Source organism: Alligator sinensis, unplaced genomic scaffold (assembly GCF_000455745.1).
Source record: "Alligator sinensis unplaced genomic scaffold, ASM45574v1 scaffold392_2, whole genome shotgun sequence".
NCBI classification, from domain to species: Eukaryota; Metazoa; Chordata; order Crocodylia; family Alligatoridae; genus Alligator; species Alligator sinensis.
In genome coordinates this window covers 1,514,397-1,534,601 of record NW_005842145.1, presented here as the reverse complement: position 1 = coordinate 1,534,601, position 20,205 = coordinate 1,514,397, and the positions used below count along the sequence as shown (strand labels likewise).

Here is a 20,205-nt window from a genome sequence, read left to right as displayed (position 1 = left end):
AAGAGTGATAGAATAGTAACAAAGTATAATAAAATGGAGGGAATGTCAGTGAGTCAACTAAAGAGATAAGACCTATTTGCTAAGTCAAAGTACTGTTTTTACTCCAATCCAAGATGAGTTTTCTTAGTCAACATGTGGAATAAAGCCCCTTGTCTTGGATTTGAGTACAAGGTGGAAGAGGTGAGGACAGGAGATGCTGCAAGCTGCTTAGGCTCAGGGTTGGAGTTGCAGCCATTGTGCCCCCACTTCTCAGCCCATCACCTGCTCCCCTCTTCCAGCTGTTCCTTACCCTCCATTGTGGCTCTGACCCTGTTCAGCACATGGTGGCTCTAGCTCCCACCCAGCCAGGCAGCAGTGGCAGTGGCAGCTCTGGCCCAGGGCTGGGACTGGGGCCAGAGCTGCCACTGCCACAACTGCTGCTGCCTGGCTAGGTGGGATTGGAGCCAGAGCAGTGGGGGAGGGGGCAGGGACAGGAAGGAGAGGGAAACAAGTGGAGAGGAGGGGCATAGGCACCAGGGAGGCAGGCATAGTAACAGAAAGCTGTGATGTTCGAACAAAGACTAGTCAGGTATATAAAACATTTGCAGAGAAACTGGAATCAAAGTCTAAATTCTATAATGCCCCTTTTTAATTACTGTACAACAGTGCTACTCTCTCATGATTCAATAAGGTTAGCAAGGTACTTCCGCTAGACACATGGCAAAACAGCTAGCTACTTTTGGACATATGCAGTAGACCACGGCTATAGCCATATACTTCATCTTAAAAGAGAGACCTTGGTTCTAATAGCAATGGACTCTGTATTATCATCTCCATAAATTTAAGTTAGCCTGACATATTTGGCTAAAAATAGGAAACCCCAGAGAAAATAAAAACACAGAACAGCCTTGGTGTCCTTCCTTCTTGGGGACTGAAGGTTTGGAGAAAACCACTCTCAAAAATCTGAAACGTGTGCTTGTTGCACTCTGTCAGTGGTAGAATGAAAGCTAATACTAATGCTCAGAGTTCTGAGGAAAATAACAGGGATATTTTATAAAACTCTCTTCTCTAAAATCACTGTTTACCTGGACATTGGCAAAATCAACACGGTTGAGGTCACTGAGCATCTGGTTAATTTGAGATGTGTTCTGAAGCACGGCACGAGCTGCCTGAGCCAGGTGATTAAGAGATGTGTATCTTCGCAGAGTCTGGGCAAAGGCACTTACAGCGGCAACCTATGAAGAAATTAATTTCCTAGTATTATATTGCACTTATGTTAATTGTAGATCAACTTGTTCCTTGACAATATTTTCTACTTTATTTTCTGTGAACTTTATTTATGAAACAAAACACTTATACTCCAGATTAAATAGTCTTTCCTTTTTTCTTTCAAATTGTTTTGTCAATAAACTAATTTCCCACACCTCTTTTATGCTCGGATTCCAGCCTAAATATAAAAACATTTGCTGTAATTATTAAACTACTGCTATTTTTGCTAATGTCATTCCAATACACTATTACATAATGCCACTTTTGTTCAAAACTAAAGTGAAGAAAACAGTGGTTACTTAATTTACCTTGGTTTGTATCATTCTCTGTGGAATATTGTTCATGGCATTGGAAAGCCAACCTTCAAGGCTTTTTGCAAAATTGCGAATGGCTTGGGTCAAGGCACCTAAACATTAAAGAATAAAAACAGAATGAGAAAGATGTCAAGGTGCCTGTACTCAATTCTCTGTATCCTCAATACTTGAATATTCTACACTGAGATCTGCTGCATTTATTGACTTAAGACAGTTATCCAGTTTAGGCATAAATTTGTCATTCACACGATAACATCCAACAATTTTGTTTTCAGCTTTAGCAAACAGAAGTGACTTCCTCATTTAAGATACTTTCAAAGTGTATGGCCAGGGGTGAATACTGCTTCAGGGAGTTTTATAAAGGAAGAATTGTAACAACTGCTTTGTATCTAATGGGAAAGATAGGATTCTCTAAATATTTTAGATGATAACTTTTCAACCTTCCAGTCCAACTAACAAGAGCTTTTTCTATGCAGGGTGGTGAGATGCTGCTAAAAGTGTCAGTGTTACAATATTAACCCTGACAGTTCTTTGAGAATAGTGTTCTCAAAGAAGCTCAATGCTGGTTTCTCCATTACCATAAAGGGCTTCTTAGTTCAGTTTTGAAGAACAAAATGCAATGTGCAGTACTCAAAGGCAAGATCAATCAGCAAAATATAACAATGGGTATAACTGATAGCAAAGGGGGTTACTCATCACTGTTGATCCCTTCTCCCTTTCCCAGTATATCTCCCAAAGCATTAATGTATTCAAACAGGTGTTCAAAAATATAGACCTATCAAGCAGTCAGGTAATTCTTAACTGAGGTGCCATGATGTCCACGGGTGCAGTGAGATTCTTTTAAGGATGCTTTGGGGTACTGCACAATATTACCACTGACAAACGTGCAAACATCTACATGATTCACAAGAGAAACCCACAGATTTCAAATAGGAATCCACAGTATCAAAAGCATTGTGATCTGTCTTGGTCTCTCTGAGTTTGTTGCAACAGAAGAACTGCTCTGCTATTTTTTTTCTGTAATCAAAAAATGAATGAAAGCTAAGAACTAGCATTTTCTAAGGGGTGACTTGAGTCTCGACCCCAAAAGATGACACCAGTTTGCATTTCTCCGAGAAGAAAAGGTTCTAATTTTTAAAGCAAGATAGATGGAAAAGATGGGATTAGGGGGCTATACTTAGAAAGGGAAACTAGAACTCTCCCACAGCAATCAAGTTTTAGGAAGAAAATTGCTGTCCTAATATTGATATAAAAAAACTAGAAAGGGAAAACAAATGGTTATTAGATTTTCACTGACATCTTAGATGAAACAATGCACACTTCTACAACTGAGGATTTATCTGACTCTTTTTAAGAAACTACATTTTTGGGAGAGTAAGAATTAACAGAAAAGAGAAGTCACATCTTTTGAAAAATGTCTACTTACTACTAAATGTATAATAAGCCTTTTTCTTCATAAGTTTTATTAGAATGAGTCAAATCTTTCAAAAATAAAAACACTGTCATCATAATGTATTGTTTTATTTTTAAATCTGATGCACAGACTAGTGATGGGTAAGTCTGGTTAGGTTTACAAAATTAATCCCCATTTCAGATGCTTAGCTGAAACTTAGCAGAGTTGTGATTCTGAGAAGGTAGGCTAGAAATGTTATGAGAATAGGTTTGTTCAAGAGATTTTTAGGACAAGAACAGACTTTATACTTGTTCATCAGCTTCAAGCACACTTTTGAGTCTGTGCAATTTTATTGCTGTATGCTTACTGATTAACTGTACAAACTTATGTAAAACATAATAAAAATTCTTACATATAGACATTAAATGTAAGGAAGATCAAGTTCATGGCATCTAGTTGTTTAAGACCAAATCTGTTTTCATGGCCACAGACTGCATAACAAAAGCTAGTGTAACAAAAGAGCATTAAACTCATCCAGCGTTTTGGACCTGTCACTTGGGGACAACTATATGCCAGATCTGGAGTGCAGAGCCATGTCATCTGGCTCATAGGGCTGCCCATAGGGAACAGAAATTGGTGGTGACAATGCTAACTGCCGCTATTCACAGAGGCACTGCAACTGCTGCATCTTCTGCTGCCAAATTTCCAGCCTTGAGGGCAGCCCCATGGGCCAGAAGACACAATGGTTTGTCTTGCCACTGTCTGTATTGCTATTGCCACCACTTAACCTGCTGCCAAATCTCCAGGCCCCTAGGGAGCCCCCCAGGTCAGATAACACAGCTCTATGCTCCAAATCTGGCCTGTGGGCCTTATCTTTGACACCCCCACTGTACACATCTCTTTCATATAGTTGTGTTGCAGAACAAAGCATCTCCAATCTGCCTTAAAAATAAATATGGAAAAAAGAGCTAAAGGACATCTCTATAGAAAGAAGTCTCTTTAGTTATGAAGAAAGAGAGAAATGGATGAGAATAAGAGAAATTCTAGCTTCCACCTCAGGAAATTTCTCTTATGGTATCTAAGATAGATTATATAGAATTACCATGAATTTCTAAAGAATTTCAAATGTTTCAATCTAAATATAAAACAAAGTCTCTGTCATCTTTGTTTCAGTCAAGTGAATGCATGCTACTTGAATCTGTGCCAGGCCTTTACTACAAAAACTAAAACCAAAACCTTTTTTTTTTTTTTTTTTAATGGATGAAATAAATCATTTTAATTTTTTTTTGGTACCAGTGAATGTAAACCTGTCTGGCAAACAAAGGACTCAAACATCTGCATTCCTTTCAACATTCTTCAAACATATTTGCTACTACAGAAAAGAAACTAGTTTAGACAGCTGCATGGTGAATCTGACGTGAAGTGAACGGGGAAAGTGACTTGAGTTGCTTTTGATTTGTTACAGTCTATCTGGACAATGGCCAAAGTTTCGGAAATGGCATAAGGAACAGTACTATTTGTTTAATTAATAACATGTCTGATGGTGCTGCCTTCAGAACTAAAAGTGCTGATCTTCTACAGAAAGGCTTGGAGCACGAAAGCAATTTTCTATGGCATGAGAATACTTAAGTGGAAACAATTCAAACAAAATGTGGCACCCTGAAGGCAAGTTTGTAAAGTTCTAGATTTAAAGGGGTCTTTTTACATCTGTTGTACTTGAAGATATAACAACAGAAATTGATGGTTCATTATGATGGTCAAATCTCAAAATAATTGGTATGGATTAGCATGCACAGAAGCTTGGATTTTAATTTGAAATACCTTAATATTTTATGAAGCATACAGGAAGTGGAAGCAGGGGGTAGTTAGCAAGGAGTACACTTCCTTGGCCCACCTGCAGGGAGTCAGTCAGGAAGACCAAGGCAGCTCTAGAACTCAGGCTAGCAGCAAGGATTAAGGACAATAAAAAAGTCCTTCTTTAGGTATGTTGGGAGCAAAAAGACGGTGCAGGGTAGCATAGGACCCATACAGGACAGGCAGGGGGGGCTTAGTGACGGATAGCAGGGACAAGGCAGAGCTCTTCAATGAGTTTTTTGCCTCTGTCTTCTTAACTAGGAATCTAGACGAACCCTCATTATGCATCATGGACACCAACAAGGGGAACATCAGCCAACCAACTGTCAGTGCTGACACGGTAAAAGGACACTTGGAGGGACTGGACGTGTTCAAATCACCAGGACTGGAGGGACTCCACCCACGGGTAATGAAGGAATTAGTGAGTGTCATAGCTGAAACACTGGCAAGGATATACTCACGGTGCTTCGGTCAGGTTCCGGAGGATTGGAAGAGGGCTAACGTCGTCCCAATTTTTAAGAAGGGGAGGAAGGAGGATCCAGGGAACTATAGACCAGTCAGCCTTACCTCTATCCCTGGGAAAATCCTAGAAAAAATTATCAAGGAGCACATCTGTGGGAGCCCGCTGGCTAATGTGATGCGGAGGGGTAACCAACATGGGTTTATAGCAGGCAGGGCCTGCCTGGCTAACCTAGTTTCCTTTTATGACAAGGCCACCAAATGTTTAGATGCAGGAGTCGAGGTGGATATTATCTATCCAGAGTTCAAGAAGGCCTCTGACACGGTATCCCATAACATCCTTATTAATAAACTGAGGAGATTTGCCTTGGATAATTATATGGTAGACTGGGTAGCAGACTGGCTCAAGGGTTGCACTCAGAGAGTGGTGGTGGATGGCTCAGTGTCAACCTGGAAAGATGTGTGCAGTGGAGTCCCTCAGGGCTCAGTTCTGGGGCTGGTGCTGTTCAACATCTTCATCAGTGATCTGGGTGAAGGGGTGGAAAGCACCCTGTCCAAATTTGCAGATGACACAAAAATATGGGGTGAAGCTAACACCCTGGAGAGGAAGAACTAGATCCAGGCTGACCTAGACAGGTTGGGGAAGTGGGCAGAGAGCAACAGGATGCAATTCAATAAGGATAAGTGCAAGGTGCTGCATCTAGGGAGAAAGAACTGCCATCATACCTACAGGCTGGGGGGCGACCTTCTTAGCACCATTGAGTCAGAAAGAGACCTTGGAGTCACTGTTGACTCTAGGATGAACATGACTCGCCAATGTGATGAAGCAGTTGACAGAGCCAATCACACCTTGTCGTGCAACCATAGGTACTTCACAAACAGATCCAGGGAGGTGATTCTCCCTCTCTATGCGGCACTGGTCAAACTGCAGCTGGAGTACTGTGTCCAGTTCAAGCGGGATGTGGACAACTTGGAGAGGTTCCAAAGAAGAGCCACTCGTCTGATTGGAGGCCTGCAGGGAAGGCCTTATGAGGAAAGGCTAAGGGACCTTAACCTCTTCAGCCTCTGTAAGAGAAGGCTGAGAGGGGACCTTGTGGTGGCATACAAATTCATAAGGGGAGAGCAACATGAAGTAGGCGATGATCTGTTCACCAGGGTACCCCCTGGAACAACAAGGAACAATGGCCATAAGCTACTAGAAAGTAAGTTTATACTGGACATTAGAAAAAGTTCTTCACAGTCAGGGTTGCCAGGATCTGGAATGGGCTTCCAAGGGAGGTGGTACTCGCCCCATCCTTGGGGGTCTTCAAGAGGAGACTGGACAGGCACCCGGATGGGATCACATTATCGCAGGTTTGGGAACCCCTTTCTTGCCTGCTAGGGGCAGGGGGGTGGACTAGATGGCCCACTAAGGTCCCTTCCAACCCTAGAATCTATGATGTGCTAATAATAAGAGAACATGATCACTTGCAAGATTTCCAGCAGTTGCAGATGCTGATCTGGTTGAAACAAAAAACCTGGAAGGACACAGAGAAATATTCCTGACTACAGAATGCCAAAGAAGGCTGAGATACCCATCCTCCTCCTCCATATCAGGGGATGAGAAGCTTACCCTTCCCACAACTAACATGCTACCTGCTTGGTCTTGGAGGAGAAAAGAAGATTCCATGGACAGAGATTTACAATCCCTGTTACTGCAGCAATGCTGTTACTGCACAGCTCTAGGAAGAGACTAAATATTTCCACTTATGTCAGAATTGAAAATAAATAATTTTTTTGAAGGAAAAGCATTTCTTTCTCTGAAATTTGGCCTTTTTTCCTAAATTAAAAATTTTCATTAACTTTTTTTTTTTTTTTAAGCTTTTCCAAATGAGAGATTTAACTTGCGGTCTTCTCTTCAAAATTTGGAATTAATTTCCTCTTTTCATACTGACATTTTTGATGGCTCAACTGAGTGACAACTGGTGCAACTTTTGCAAAATCGAAACACTGAAAATCCAGAAGACAAAAAAAGATGTCAGGCTTTATGTCAGAGGCAAAGATTTCTTAGGGTGACCCCACACGCCCACCCCAGACCCAGGAGGCACCAGTTGCTGAGCCGGGAGGTGGCGGGGGAATCCCCCACATGTTCCTGGTGGACCCAGAAGTGGGCTGGAAGTGCTTCTGGTCCACTTCCAGGTCTGCTGCCTGTGCGGGCTGTCTCCAGATCCCATCCTCGTCGCCATGTGTGGGCGGCGGGGAGCGATCCGGGCCCTTTTTTGCGCTGCGCAGGCTGTGGCCAGCAGCCCAGGCTCGCTGGGTCGGAGAGAACAGGCAACACGCTGGAATTAGGCACGGATGCGTAATGGTTGATTCAAGATTGTTTACTTACACCGAAGATGGTCGCGGTGTAGGCTGGACAGTTTCCCAGGCACAGCTCCGCTTAAATCCTCATTTGAGGACTCAGACAACACTCGATCACTCCCACGGAGTTGTCGAGGCTCTGTGGACCCTTTTGTTCACTCACAATTCACTCACACGAAGTTTGCTAGGCTCCGTGGGTCCTTCTTTTGCGCGCAGGGAGAGGGATACGTCGAGGTTTGCGCTCGGTGACGGGGAGAGGCTAGAGGCTGATCAGACCCTTGTTGCCTGCTTTAAATGCGCTGGGTCCGATAGAAGCAGCGCTTAGAGATCTTCACACTGCGTGAAGTCTCCTCCTCCTGGTGTTCGTGGAGTCCTCCCTTGCGGGGGTTCTCCTCGGAGGTCTCCAACTTGGGCGGAAACCACCCAAGCCTTTTATACGGCTAGCAAGCCAATCACTAGCCGCCATGTGTGAATAATTTAACGCAAGCCAATAATGGGACTCGAATTAGAATACAAATGGCGGGGGTGCATTTCTGTGCTGCAAAGAAGAAATGCACACTGCAAAGAAAGCTACAATTTGGCGGGAAAATAATTCAGTGGTGCCAAAGCGCACACAAAAACAAAAATCACACCCTTTGGGTTGTGAGACTGCCAAGCACACTGGGGACTGCCCAGCGCTCCCGTGGGATGCTCCATCCACCCCAGCATCTCAGCATTCACGTGCCGCCTGGTACCTTGAGGTATGTAGAAAAAACATTTAAAGCTGTGTCTATGTCCGAATCATCAAATCTTTTCAAATCTCTCCAAATTGATTCAGAGGGTTCCAATTTGATTCAGACAGATTAAAAGGTCTCCTGATTTGATTTGGATTTGGAGAATCAGCGACTAAAGCTTCACATAGCCTTACTATGCAGTGCCTGGCTTCCTGGGATCAGAGATCTGAGGAAGAATGTCTTGTATTTGAAAGGTTGTCTAACTTTATTCCAACTACATAGTTGGTCCAATAAAAGATATCACCCTAAGAAATTCTTGCCTCTTCCAGGATCCAGTTAATTTATCTAGTTCAGCCATTTCAGTTCTGATGACACTAGCCACTAAGTCCCTAGAGCCGCCACCTATCTTATTGCAGTGAGTAGGAGAGATTTTTCTCTACCTGGAAGCAGGAATTACAATGCCAAGAGATGGGGGATTTGGGGGAAAGTGGGTCACCTTGTTTGCTCTAATTCCTCAGAAGGGATTAGCTAGGTTATTTAGCTGGTTAGTTAGCTCCTTCTAAATACTGAAAAAATAAATCATTTCGCTCTGAAAACATGGAGGTATGGGTAGAAAGTAGGCCTGTGCGAATAGGGAAGTATTTGATTTGGATTTGGATTCGGCCAATTAAGAGGACAGTGATTTGATTCAGTGATTCGAATCACTGTCCCCATTCGATTTGGCCGAATCAGAATTGGAGATTCAGCACTGATTCGGAGATTCAGATTGGCCAGGGAGAAGCAGGCACAGCCGGGTGGCTGCAGGTTCTCCTGCAGCTCCTCCGGCCATGCCTGCCTCTTTCCGGTGGGGGGACCTGCAAGAGAAGCCCCCATGGCTGTCCTGTCCAGCCCCAGCCTCCCGGCACTTTAAAAAAAAAAAAATGTTGAACAGGTGGTGCCAGGTGGGGTGGGGGGGGCGATCTCCGCTACCCCATGCTGTGCAGGGGGAGGGTCTGCCACGAATTCCCAAAGGCCCTGATCCCCACTGCTGCAGCCGATGAGTGCGGCCAGGGCTTTTTTTTTTTTTTTTTTTTCAAGTGCCAGGAGGCTGGGGCCAGGTGGGGGAGAGGGCCGGGCACAGCAGCCATGGGGCCTTCTTCTGTGGCTCCCCCCACCTGGAGAAAGACAGACACAGCCGGAGGAGCTGAGGGAGAACGTGCAGCTGCCTGGCTGTGCCTGCCTCTCCCCAGCCGATCCAAATCTCTAAATCTCTTTGAATATTTTTCGAATCAATTTGGAGGCTTCGGATTCAATTTGGACCTTTTAATGGGTCTCCCGATTCAATTCAGATTCGGAGATTCGGTTGCCAAATTGGGCCAAATCTCTTCCGAATCAGATTGATGACTGAAGCTTCGCACAGCCCTAGTAGAAAGCCAGCTGGATACCCAGAAATGATATGTAGAGGCCTCTTGGTAAGGGACAGTCCTTAGATCAGAAGAGATTTTTAATAAGAAATCTGAAAATTGTCCAAATAACAAGAATTCCCAAAACAATTATCCAAATCTGTTTAATAGTACATTCATCCATTGCTACATTTTTTTTCAAATATAAATATTCTGTCATTTTTGGCAATCAGAATGTACATGAAATGGACCAAAAACCTAAGTAGCTATCAGCTTAGACAGAAATGCTCCACACATGAGCCCTTTTCTAAAACCTTGCATTAACGCTATTTCTTTTATTTTATTAAATAAACAGAGAGTAGGCAGGAACATGTCATAGGCTAGTAATCACTCAGCTAGCCTATGAAACTTCTCTGGGGGTTAATAGAAAGCACAAAAGAAAGAAGTGGAAGGCAAGGAAAAAGCAATTTTGAAACAAGAATCAGTGTACAGATATATACATTAACATTTTCCATGGCAGCTTCTTTTTCATAATCATGTTTAAATAAAAAAAAAAAAAAACTTGTGTGAAGGAAAGACAAAATTAATTGTTTTTTTCTTCTAAATTTAAGCCTTAACTCAATTTCTGAAATCTTACATTTTTTTTGCCTATTTGTTAAAGGTGAATTACATGTGCTTAAAAATAAGATTCCATCTTCTTACATTTTATATTAGAAAAGTAGACTATATCAAGCATAAATCAAAATGAATTAATTTAAAAGGTTTATTAGTTTATTCAGTTTATAAAAAGATAGAGGTCACCTGTATCATCTCTATAGCTTGATAAAGAAAAATAACCATCTAACATTATTTTTTCCTACTACATCGATGGAAATATATTTAAATGGCTAACTTTTGATCTTTGAGTCATATTGTCAACATTTTTCGTACTGTAAATAATATTCTGTATATAGTGAAGTCCAATTCTGTTTCAGTAACAAGCAAAGGTCAGTAGCATGTTCTTATAAAGCTGTGGGTGTAATTTTTTCTGAACCGTTTGTAATAACTGAAAACATTATAGATGTATTTTTATTGACACAAGCAGAAAGTGATTTTGCTAGCTGCAAGGCTATTTTTGAGGCACCATCTCTTAAAACATTAAGCCAATCTAACTGTGAAATGATTACTGTTTGGTCCATGGAGAGAATACAATATTTAATATAATGATATGGATTTTATCTGTAAGATATTATTAACTATTATTAATAGACAATATTAGCATGACATGCCTGACACAATAAACATTTTATAAAGTCAACTTTGCTAGAAACTAAGGTAAATTAGATTTTTTTTAAAAATCAAAAACAGCTGGAAGGTAAACTGCCTGAGCAGTTACAGGTACCAATAAAATCAACTTTGAAAAAAGAAACTGTATTCCTGAGTTAAACAATTTGATAATTATTGTTTAGTTATAAAATCATAGTACAGTCAGCAGTATTACCAACTGTGCAGCATAATACTTTAGTCAGTCTTTAAATTTTTCTTTTAAAAATCTTTTGATTTTTTCATGTGGTACATAGAACAAGAAGCATGCTAAACTGAAAAAAAAATAGGGCTAACACGTTTGAATTAGCATTATATTGTGTTTAGTAGTAAAATTTAGCATCAGGATTAATAGCTTACTGATTTTACTATACTTGGAGGATCAACAACAACTTGTTAGTTGTCCAAAACTGAAGTCAGAGAGGATAGCCACATTTTTTGTAATTTACTCTAAGGCCTAAGGCAATGACAACTGAAGTTAGTTTAAATACTCCAACAGACACACATGGATCATAGCTCAGACCCAGAGCATATTGAAGTCTATCAGGTAGACTAGAGCCAGAAAACAAAGGAACACAGTTTTCATATTCAGACACAGCAAAATATATAATCTATAATGACCAAGGCATATTTCACAGCAAAATATACCCTACAACCTTCAGGAAGCATGTTTTTATCCTCTTTTTTATAAATATGTAGAAATTACCAGTCTTATTTTCTTTAAATGCAATGCCTGTGCCAATCAGGGGCACAATGGCACAGACACAACCCACATTCATGGAAGCAGCAGTTAGGGACTTTTTCTTAAGATCCTGGAGGAAGTAAGACTTTTCCTCCCATCCTTAACTCTGGCACGTTCTGTAACCTCCCATTCCCCCCACAACTGCTGTTGCTCACACCGTCCCTGCAGACCTGGGGGTGAGGGGGCTTCACAGCCATTCCTTCCCTCTCCAACTGGACTCTGCAGGGAACTGGGCCCAGCCATGAAGAATGGCAGTGATGGCTAGGCTCCTCCTCCCTGCTCCCAGGATATTTTCTGCCAGTTCAGGAGCAGGCATGGGGGAAGGGTACCCATCCATGACTACTACTGTCTCTGGCTGACTCCGGCACCCTGTGCAGCCCATTTGAAGCAGAGTAAGAATGGCTGTGGAGCTTCCCTCCACCCCCAATCCCCACAACAGCTAGGAATGGCAGCAGTGGAGGGTATGGGAGTGGGAAACAGAGGTGAGGAGATGTGTCACTGAGCACAGAGGTGACGGGAGGTGGGACTGAAGGAAAGGAAGGAAGGTCCTTACCTGATTGAGGTACTGCTGCTCACACTGCAGGGTATGCCTACCTGATGGGGGAGGGAAAGCTGGGTACAGGAGGTGTAGCCACCCCTACAGCATCACAGGCTGCTCCTACATTCCCCTTTACAAAATCCTAGATCCACTGATGACACCTATTCTAGGTACACGTCTTTCTACTCTACAGAACTTAAGAGTGTCCATACACACTACTTCTGCAGTCTTCAGAATCAATCCCATAGATTTCCCAGAAGGTACTACAAACACAAGATAACCAGGCACACACACACACACACACACACATGCACGCACACAAAATCTTACAAGACGTCATCTCTGTTCAACTTACTAGGAATAGGTCTAAGGACGTCAGGAATGAGAATCTCCACCAAAGCCTGGTACATCACATGGTCACAGTTACACATCCATTTCAGAATAGACTCATTTTTGCACAGAGTTATCAGCTTTGCTTTCGGAAGTCGACTTTCTATTTCACTCAGATTGCTGGTGTGAACAAATGAATAAATTAAAATTAATTTACATGTTGATAAAAAAGAAGAATAGATTTAAAATATAGTATTTAATAAAGCATTATAGATGTTTGAATACCTAACACTGCTGTTCTTTGCGTCTCATAAGACTGGAAAATGGCTTCTAAAGCTCTGTTACAGCACATAAATTATATGTAGAGAGGTGATAAGAATGCTTCCCTTACCTAAAAATATTGCATGCTATATCATGAAAAAAATGCTTCTATTTTAATCCTCCAAACACACAAGCAAACAAACAAAAAGGGAGTGGGGGGGAATACACAGATACAATAATTTCAACAGTGCAATTTGTGGTACCTAGTAATTTAATCTAGCAAACATCAAGTAGGATTTTTCAGTTTATATAAATAACTCTGATTCCATTTGATTTGACATCTGCTATTAAATGATGATAACAAACAGTAAATGGAAAAGAGACCTGTACTGACCTTGGTTCGGTAACAGTAGTGCCATCAACTGGAGTGGAGGGAGAATAACGCCAAAAAGTTTGCCACAATTTTTCTATCAGACTAAATTGAAGATTCACTACAACATCCAATATTGCCTGAAAGAATACAAAAAGAGTACAGCAAGTCTTCTACCTAATTTCTCTCCTCTCTTCCCTCCCTGCAAGTAAGGGGTAGGCAATTATTTCAGGTGGAGGGCCACTTAACAAGTTTTGATGAGCTGTCCAGGGCCACATAGGTAGGCCCGTTCATTGACAGTTGCCCCACCTCCTGATCACCACACTGGAACCAGAAGTCCTGCCCCCTAACCCCTGACCTTTGCCACCAGCAGTCCCTCCCATTGCTGTCCCCCACCCTCACCCAAACACTCTTTTTGGGAGGGGGGGGTTGCCATCTTAGAACCAGAAAAAAACCAAATCATACACTAGAAGTCAAACACCTACTATAATATATTTTAATTTTATTACAAAAAATATTTGTCATGACTTGTGATTGTGTAGTATATACAGAAGGCATTGCATAATAATAAAAAATAAAGTGTCACTTTTATATTGTGTGTGTGTGTGTGTGTGTGTGTATGGTGGGATGTGGGAGTGTGTGCAGGGGTTGTGAGAGGGTGTGGCTGTGTAGAGGGGCATAGGGTATATTGGGGTGTATGTATATGTTGATGGGGGGTGTGGAGGCAGGGTGTGGGTGTGTGGGGTGTGAGGGACCCTCCACACACTCCCCCATGGTGTGCAGCCCCTGCTACCTAGAAGCAGTAGGCGGAGAGGTCAGGGCGCATATGCCCAGAGCAGGCGCCTAGTGGGGTGCGGCTCTGGCCAGCACTGCACGAGGGGAGGGAGCACAGCCTGTCTGGCTGCCTCTATTGCCAGGGTTCTGTGCTGTGTACCTACAGCTCCAGCACTTGTAGTTGGGAAAGCCCCGCACTGGAGCCTGCTGCCTCTGTCACCCCTGCTGCACAGGTCCCTGCACTCTGCTGGGAGTGGAGGGAGCCCTGTCCCCTGCTTTCCTGCAGAATCCAGCACAGGGCTTTCCCGCTGCAAGTGTGGAGCTGCAGGTGTGTCATGAGGAGCCCCCATGATAGAGGTGGCCAGGCTCTGTGCCGTGTGCCTACAGCTCCACACTCAGCGGAGAAGCCCTGTGCTGGACTCAGCAGGGAAGCAGAGGGGGGCCTCAGCGATAGAGGCAGCCAGGCGGGCTGCGCCCCCTCTCCCTGCGCCGCACTGGCCAGAGCTGTGCCCCACTGAGTGCATGCGTCAAGCACTAGCACCCTGACCTCCCTGCTTGCTGCTGCTGCCAGCAGCTGGGGCTGCACGCCATGGGGGGGAGTATGAAGGGGGTTCCTACACCTCCCACCCTCACCCACACCCTGCCCAGCTGAGCTCTGCATTCCTTCTGCCCCTCTGGGTGCAGGCTCTGAGCTTCAGCTTCTGTCCAGCTGCAGCTCCACTCACTGACCAGCCCCGCCGCTTTCCCTGCTGCTATCTGAGCAAACACGTTCCGGCTGCAGCAGGAGCCCCACCTGGAAGCTGATAGCTGGGCAAGCCCTTCCTCCCAAGAAGGTGGGAGTGAGGCCCAACAGGGTATGCTGGGGGGGTTGTACACGTGAGCGCCTCACTCCCACCACCCTTGTGGGTGGAAGGGCTAGAGGGATTCAATTCATTGAGGGGGTGGTACAGGCCAGATGAAAGCGCCTTGCAGGGTGGATCCAGCCCGCGGGCTGTGTTTTGCCCACCCCTGCCCCAAGGGCTATAACATACAACCTATATATATGGTACAAGTCTACATTTGCATAATTTAGTGGTCCAATGCATGTTTCTAATAATCTAATGAATCAGTAATACCTTTTTGCTCAGATCTGAGCTATTGATTTACCTGGTTATAAAACCAGAGACACAGAGAGATATACCAAAGACAAGTGAAAAGAAAGCAAAAAAAGAAAGGCTTTCACCTAAACATGCATATTTGACAAATGTAAATAAACAAAACTTTTTAAATAGCTACAGAAATCAAGGAAGACGAGGCAAATTTGCCACTTTGCAGTTTTTATTGCGGTGTTAAAGGTCCAAATATTTTCTTACTGTACACCATTTTATCTAATACTTGTTGTAAACATATTCATCATTCCAGATGAAATGTGGGTTAAAATTATCATCTTAGAACACTTTTTATTGACATATTTAAAAGAAAAATCAATTTTGTTGCTTTCAATTTAAAACTATTTATTTTATACTATATATGCTTTTGGAAATCACTGTACTGTCCAGAAGCTGCTCTTGTAAAGAGTTAATTCTTTACAAAACTATTATGTTTTTCCTATGAAAAAACACTTGAATGGCTGTATGCTCACTTTTTGCTGTGGCAAAAGGGCATGTTTCATGTTAGAAATATTATGCCTGTCCAAAGCCTATAACAAATTTTAATTCTTAATACTCTAGCAAATCATTAAAACTGGCTCTCCTTCTGAAATGAGAGACTACAGAAAAATCTTGTAAAATTTCCTTTTATAACGAATGAACATACTGGCACCACCTGTATTGCCATTAGCTGTAATGTATTTTGTACTGTCATGTTACACTGAAAGTCCTTAATTTTTAGCTCAAGTCAAAAGTAAGAGTTCATGTAAAGTACATCTTTCTTACCTCACAGTGCTCTCGATAAAGACTCTGCAGTGATTTGATATCCTCAAAAGTAGTACCATCTGGCAGAGAAGATATTTCAACTTCTCCAAACTCTGGAAGTACTCGAGATGCATCTGTTTCCATGAAAACATAATGAAAGAGAGCTATTATGAATGGTGTCAATTACAGTTTAATTAGGAAAACATTTAAGAACAATATAAAGAAATAAATTCTAAAAGGTCAAAGTTAGCGAAGAGAAAAGTCTTTCACATTTATGTATGTATATTTGTGTGTATGTATAAGCTATGTGAAAAATTATTAACATATAGTTTTAAACAATCTAGATATTTTAAAAGCAAAAGTAAAAAACCTATTACTGTGTATGTTATACAACCAGTTAAAATGAAGTCACAGACATACTATTTCTGCACAGCAAAGGCATACTCAAGTATTTAAGTCTACAAGAAATATTCCATACATGATAGAATAAATTATACTCATGGATGTCTGTTTACATTTTATCTACCAGTTTGTTCTACACTCTTAGACTTCCATGCATTAATGTGTACTTTCAGAACATTGCATAAATATTTCCAAGTAGAGATACACAACAAAAATGAACTACCAATTTTTATGTGGGAGATTCAAAAACACTATAGCTACTGTTCCCAATGACCTGAAATAAACTAAAGGAAAGTCCTACCTTTTAGGAAAAGGCTTTTGAAAATCCTACCTTTTAGGACTTAAAGTAAATCTACAATTACTGTTGTATCATTTTAAAATCATCTGTATGTATATGCAAATAATTATTAAATGACCATTTGTGCAAATGTTTGATTTACAGGGTCAGCTACAGTAAATGCATACAGAGGAATGGGCGTGCAAGCCTAGGGTTTCCAGTTTTAAAATGCTCGCCCCCTCAGTGTACTATAATGTAGATAATATCATTTAAAATTACAGCAGTCATGGACACTTTTTCATGAACAAATAGCTGTTTCATAATTGCAAAACTGAAACATAATCCCATTCCATACACAGTTAGGACTTGAGAATGCAGTTGATGGGATCAAAAATTTTATGGTCACCACTTAATCATAGAAGATTAGGGTTGAAAGGGACCTCAGGAGGGCATCTAGTTCAGCCCGCTGGTCAAAGCAGGACTGTCCCCAACTAGATCTTCCCAGCCATGGCTTTGTTTAGCCAGGTCTTAAAAACCTACAAGGATGGAGATTCCACAACTTCTCTGAATAACCTGTTCCAGTGCTTTACTATTCTCTTAGTGCAAAGTTTTTCTTAGTATCTAACTTAAACTTCCCTTGCTGTAACTTGAGGCCACTGCTCCTTGTTCTGTCATCTGCCAACACTGAGAACAGCCTAGCTCCATCCTCTTTGGAACCACCCCAGAGGTAGCTGAAGGCTGCTATTAAATCTCCTGTCAGTCTTCACTTCTCCAGATTAAATAAACCAAGTTTCTTCAGCCTCTCCTCATAAGTAATATGCTCCAGCACCCTAACCATTTTCACTGCCCTCCACTGGACCCTCTCCAATTTGTCCACATTCTTTCTGTAGTGGGGGTCCCAAAACTGAACACACTACTCCAGATGTGGCCTCGCCAGTGCCAAATAGAGGGGAAGAATCACTTCCCTTGAGTTGCTGGCAATGCTCCTACCAATGCAGTCCAGTATGTTGTTAGCCTTCTTGTCAACAAGGGCACACTGTTGACTCATGTTCATCTTATTGTCCACTATAACCCCCAGGGCCTTTTCTGCAGAGTTGCTACTTAGCCAGTCAGGCCCCAACCTGTACCAGTGCATAGGATTGTTCTGCCGTAAGTGTAGGACTTTGCACTTGTCCTTATTGAACCTCCTCACTGAGATTTCTTTTGGTCCAATTCTCCAATTTGTTGATGTCTCTCTGAATCCTAGTCCTACTCTCCAGTGTATTTACTACTCTGCCCCAGCTCAGTGTCATCTGCAAACTTGCTTAGAGTGAACTCCATCCCATCTTTCAGGTCACTGATAAAGATATTGAACAAAACCAGCCCCAGGATTGACCCCTGGGGCACTCCATTTAGGTCTCTACCTTTGTAAAGCTGGCACACAGTGTATATGCTAAATTTTATTCCAATATACAAAATATAAAAGCTTAGAGCAAAGATAGATTTTGCATGGTTTTCTTATGTGAGGTATTTAAATAAAGTTATATGTAGCATTTATAAGCCCTGTTATAAATGACAGCTTTGACGGAGAACCATTGTAGAGAAATATTGCACCAGTAGTCTGGTGTTCATGTTGATTATAGCAGTTTATTTAAAAAGCTATGTAGTGTACACTTACATACCTAAAAATTGTTGATGATGTTGACTTTGGGCAATTACAGTTTGCTCAACAGATGTGCCTGTCTGTTGACCACTTCCTGTGAAACCATCTGCAACCCCATCCACTTTCTGCATAGGCTTGTACCTAAAAAATATCAGATGGAAAATTAGACAAAATTATTCCTCTGTTCATCCATTCATAAGTGCATTATTGTATGATATTTTCTGCCTACGTCAATAAGATTTCTTTATTTGACACAAAAAAATTCAGGCTACAAATAGAAGTCACATTTGTCTGGGATAAAATATCCTTGGACAAGGCACAATCATTTAGATGTCCATATCCATTGCCCCAGGATAAGTCTGGAAAAGGATGATGGGATAAGTACTAACAGTTTATCCTGGGATATCACAAAGTGTGCCTGAATGATTATCCTGGCACTGCATCATTGATTTGATGGCAGAAAACTAGCAGTGCATTCAGATGTTCACTACACCCTTATTAGAATGGCAGTGTGTGTACATGCCAATCCTGGGAAGTTTCTGTTCTGAGACAATCACAGGCATAATTTGTCCCGGAAAAAAGCTATGTTTGTTCTTGTCCTCGGTATATAAAAGCTTATATAAAACCAAAAGTTATATTTTTTTCTCCCTCATATAACATTAATTAAAATTTACCTGGGTATGATGATTTTCCCAATCCATGTTCTGGGTCTTTCTAGTCGGCTCATTTGAATTGTGTTCAGTGAACAAATCAGCTTTTTCATTTCTATCTTCATATTTATCATTTGATTTGTAGCCATCCTATTTTATTGACTATAACCTAACCAAGCTTAGCAATGAGTACAAAATCAGTGATTTCCTCATTGACTTTTCTATGGTTACCATTACTGTAGCATTTGGGTCTAACAAGCATTAGTTTATTGTCGTTACATCTTTACATTGTAGGGAACTTTTTTTTGAAAGAGGAATCAAAACCCGTAAGTGACCAAAGCTAGAAACAGAAGAAGTTTCAACTAGCTTTGGATACCCAGTGATCAGTTATCCAACATTACCTCCTATTTTTCAGTGTAGTTAGCAAATATATAGTGTTCTATTTGCTCAAAGGGCTGTAAAAATATTAACTAATTAGCCCTCCCCAATTAGCCCCATAGAGATGAGTATTATATTCCATTTTCATAGATTCATAGATGTTAGGGTCAGAAGGGACCTCAATAGATCATTAAGTCCGACCCCCTGCATAGGCAGGAAAGAGGGCTGGTTCGGATGCCCCCAGCCAGATGCCTATCTAACCGCCTCTTGAAGACCCCCAGGGTAGGGGAGAGCACCACCTCCCTTGGGAGCCCATTCCAGATTTTGGCCACTCTGATTGTGAAGAAGTTCTTCCTAATTTCCAGTCTAAATCTGCTCTCTGCTAGCTTATGGCCATTATTTCTTGTGACCCCCAGGGGCACCTTGGTGAGTAGAGCCTCACCAATACAAATGAAGCCTCACCAATACACCAATTTTACAGATGAAGAAACTGAAAAAAGGGCTTAGTGCCATGCAGTCAGTGGAAAAGCCAGAATTCAGAATCAGAGCTTTTCTGACTTCCCACCCCATACTCTGGCTTCCAGAGTGCACTGCCTTGCTGCCACTGGTGCTCAGTCGTAAAGGCTCTCAACTAATTCAACTGCAGTTGTGAGTTCTCAGCTCTTTTGAAAATGGAACACTAGTGTCAATTTGGCACCTGGAAAACTAACAATGTGAAACTTTTGTGGTTACTTATGAAAAATTTGCTTCTCCAACGACTTCTTCAATTTTATTTCAAACTCTGTGGCAGAAGCAGGCATAGAATCCAATTCTCCATAGGGGCATTTAATAATATTAACCATGAAACTGTGCTTCCTCTTCTTGCCATACCCTACCACACTGACTATACACCTTCTAACTTCTACAACAAATGAAGCAATGATTGTTACAGATAATAGAGT

At 41.8% G+C, this 20,205-nt stretch overlaps 1 protein-coding gene across 6 annotated transcripts in view; it reads right to left on the bottom strand.

The window, feature by feature from the left end:
• The window catches only part of RFX3 (regulatory factor X3), a 263,571-nt gene that overhangs the window by 14,275 nt on the left and 229,091 nt on the right, over positions 1-20,205 (bottom strand). For all 6 annotated transcript variants that reach the window (XM_025206198.1, XM_025206201.1, XM_025206200.1 and 3 more), the window contains 6 exons: positions 18,256-18,377; positions 15,937-16,049; positions 13,274-13,389; positions 12,644-12,798; positions 1,557-1,654; positions 1,065-1,214 (listed from right to left, as the gene is read on the bottom strand). In XM_025206198.1, coding sequence (XP_025061983.1) covers positions 1,065-1,214; positions 1,557-1,654; positions 12,644-12,798; positions 13,274-13,389; positions 15,937-16,049; positions 18,256-18,377 — 754 coding nt within the window. The remainder of the gene's footprint in view (positions 1-1,064; positions 1,215-1,556; positions 1,655-12,643; positions 12,799-13,273; positions 13,390-15,936; positions 16,050-18,255; positions 18,378-20,205) is intronic.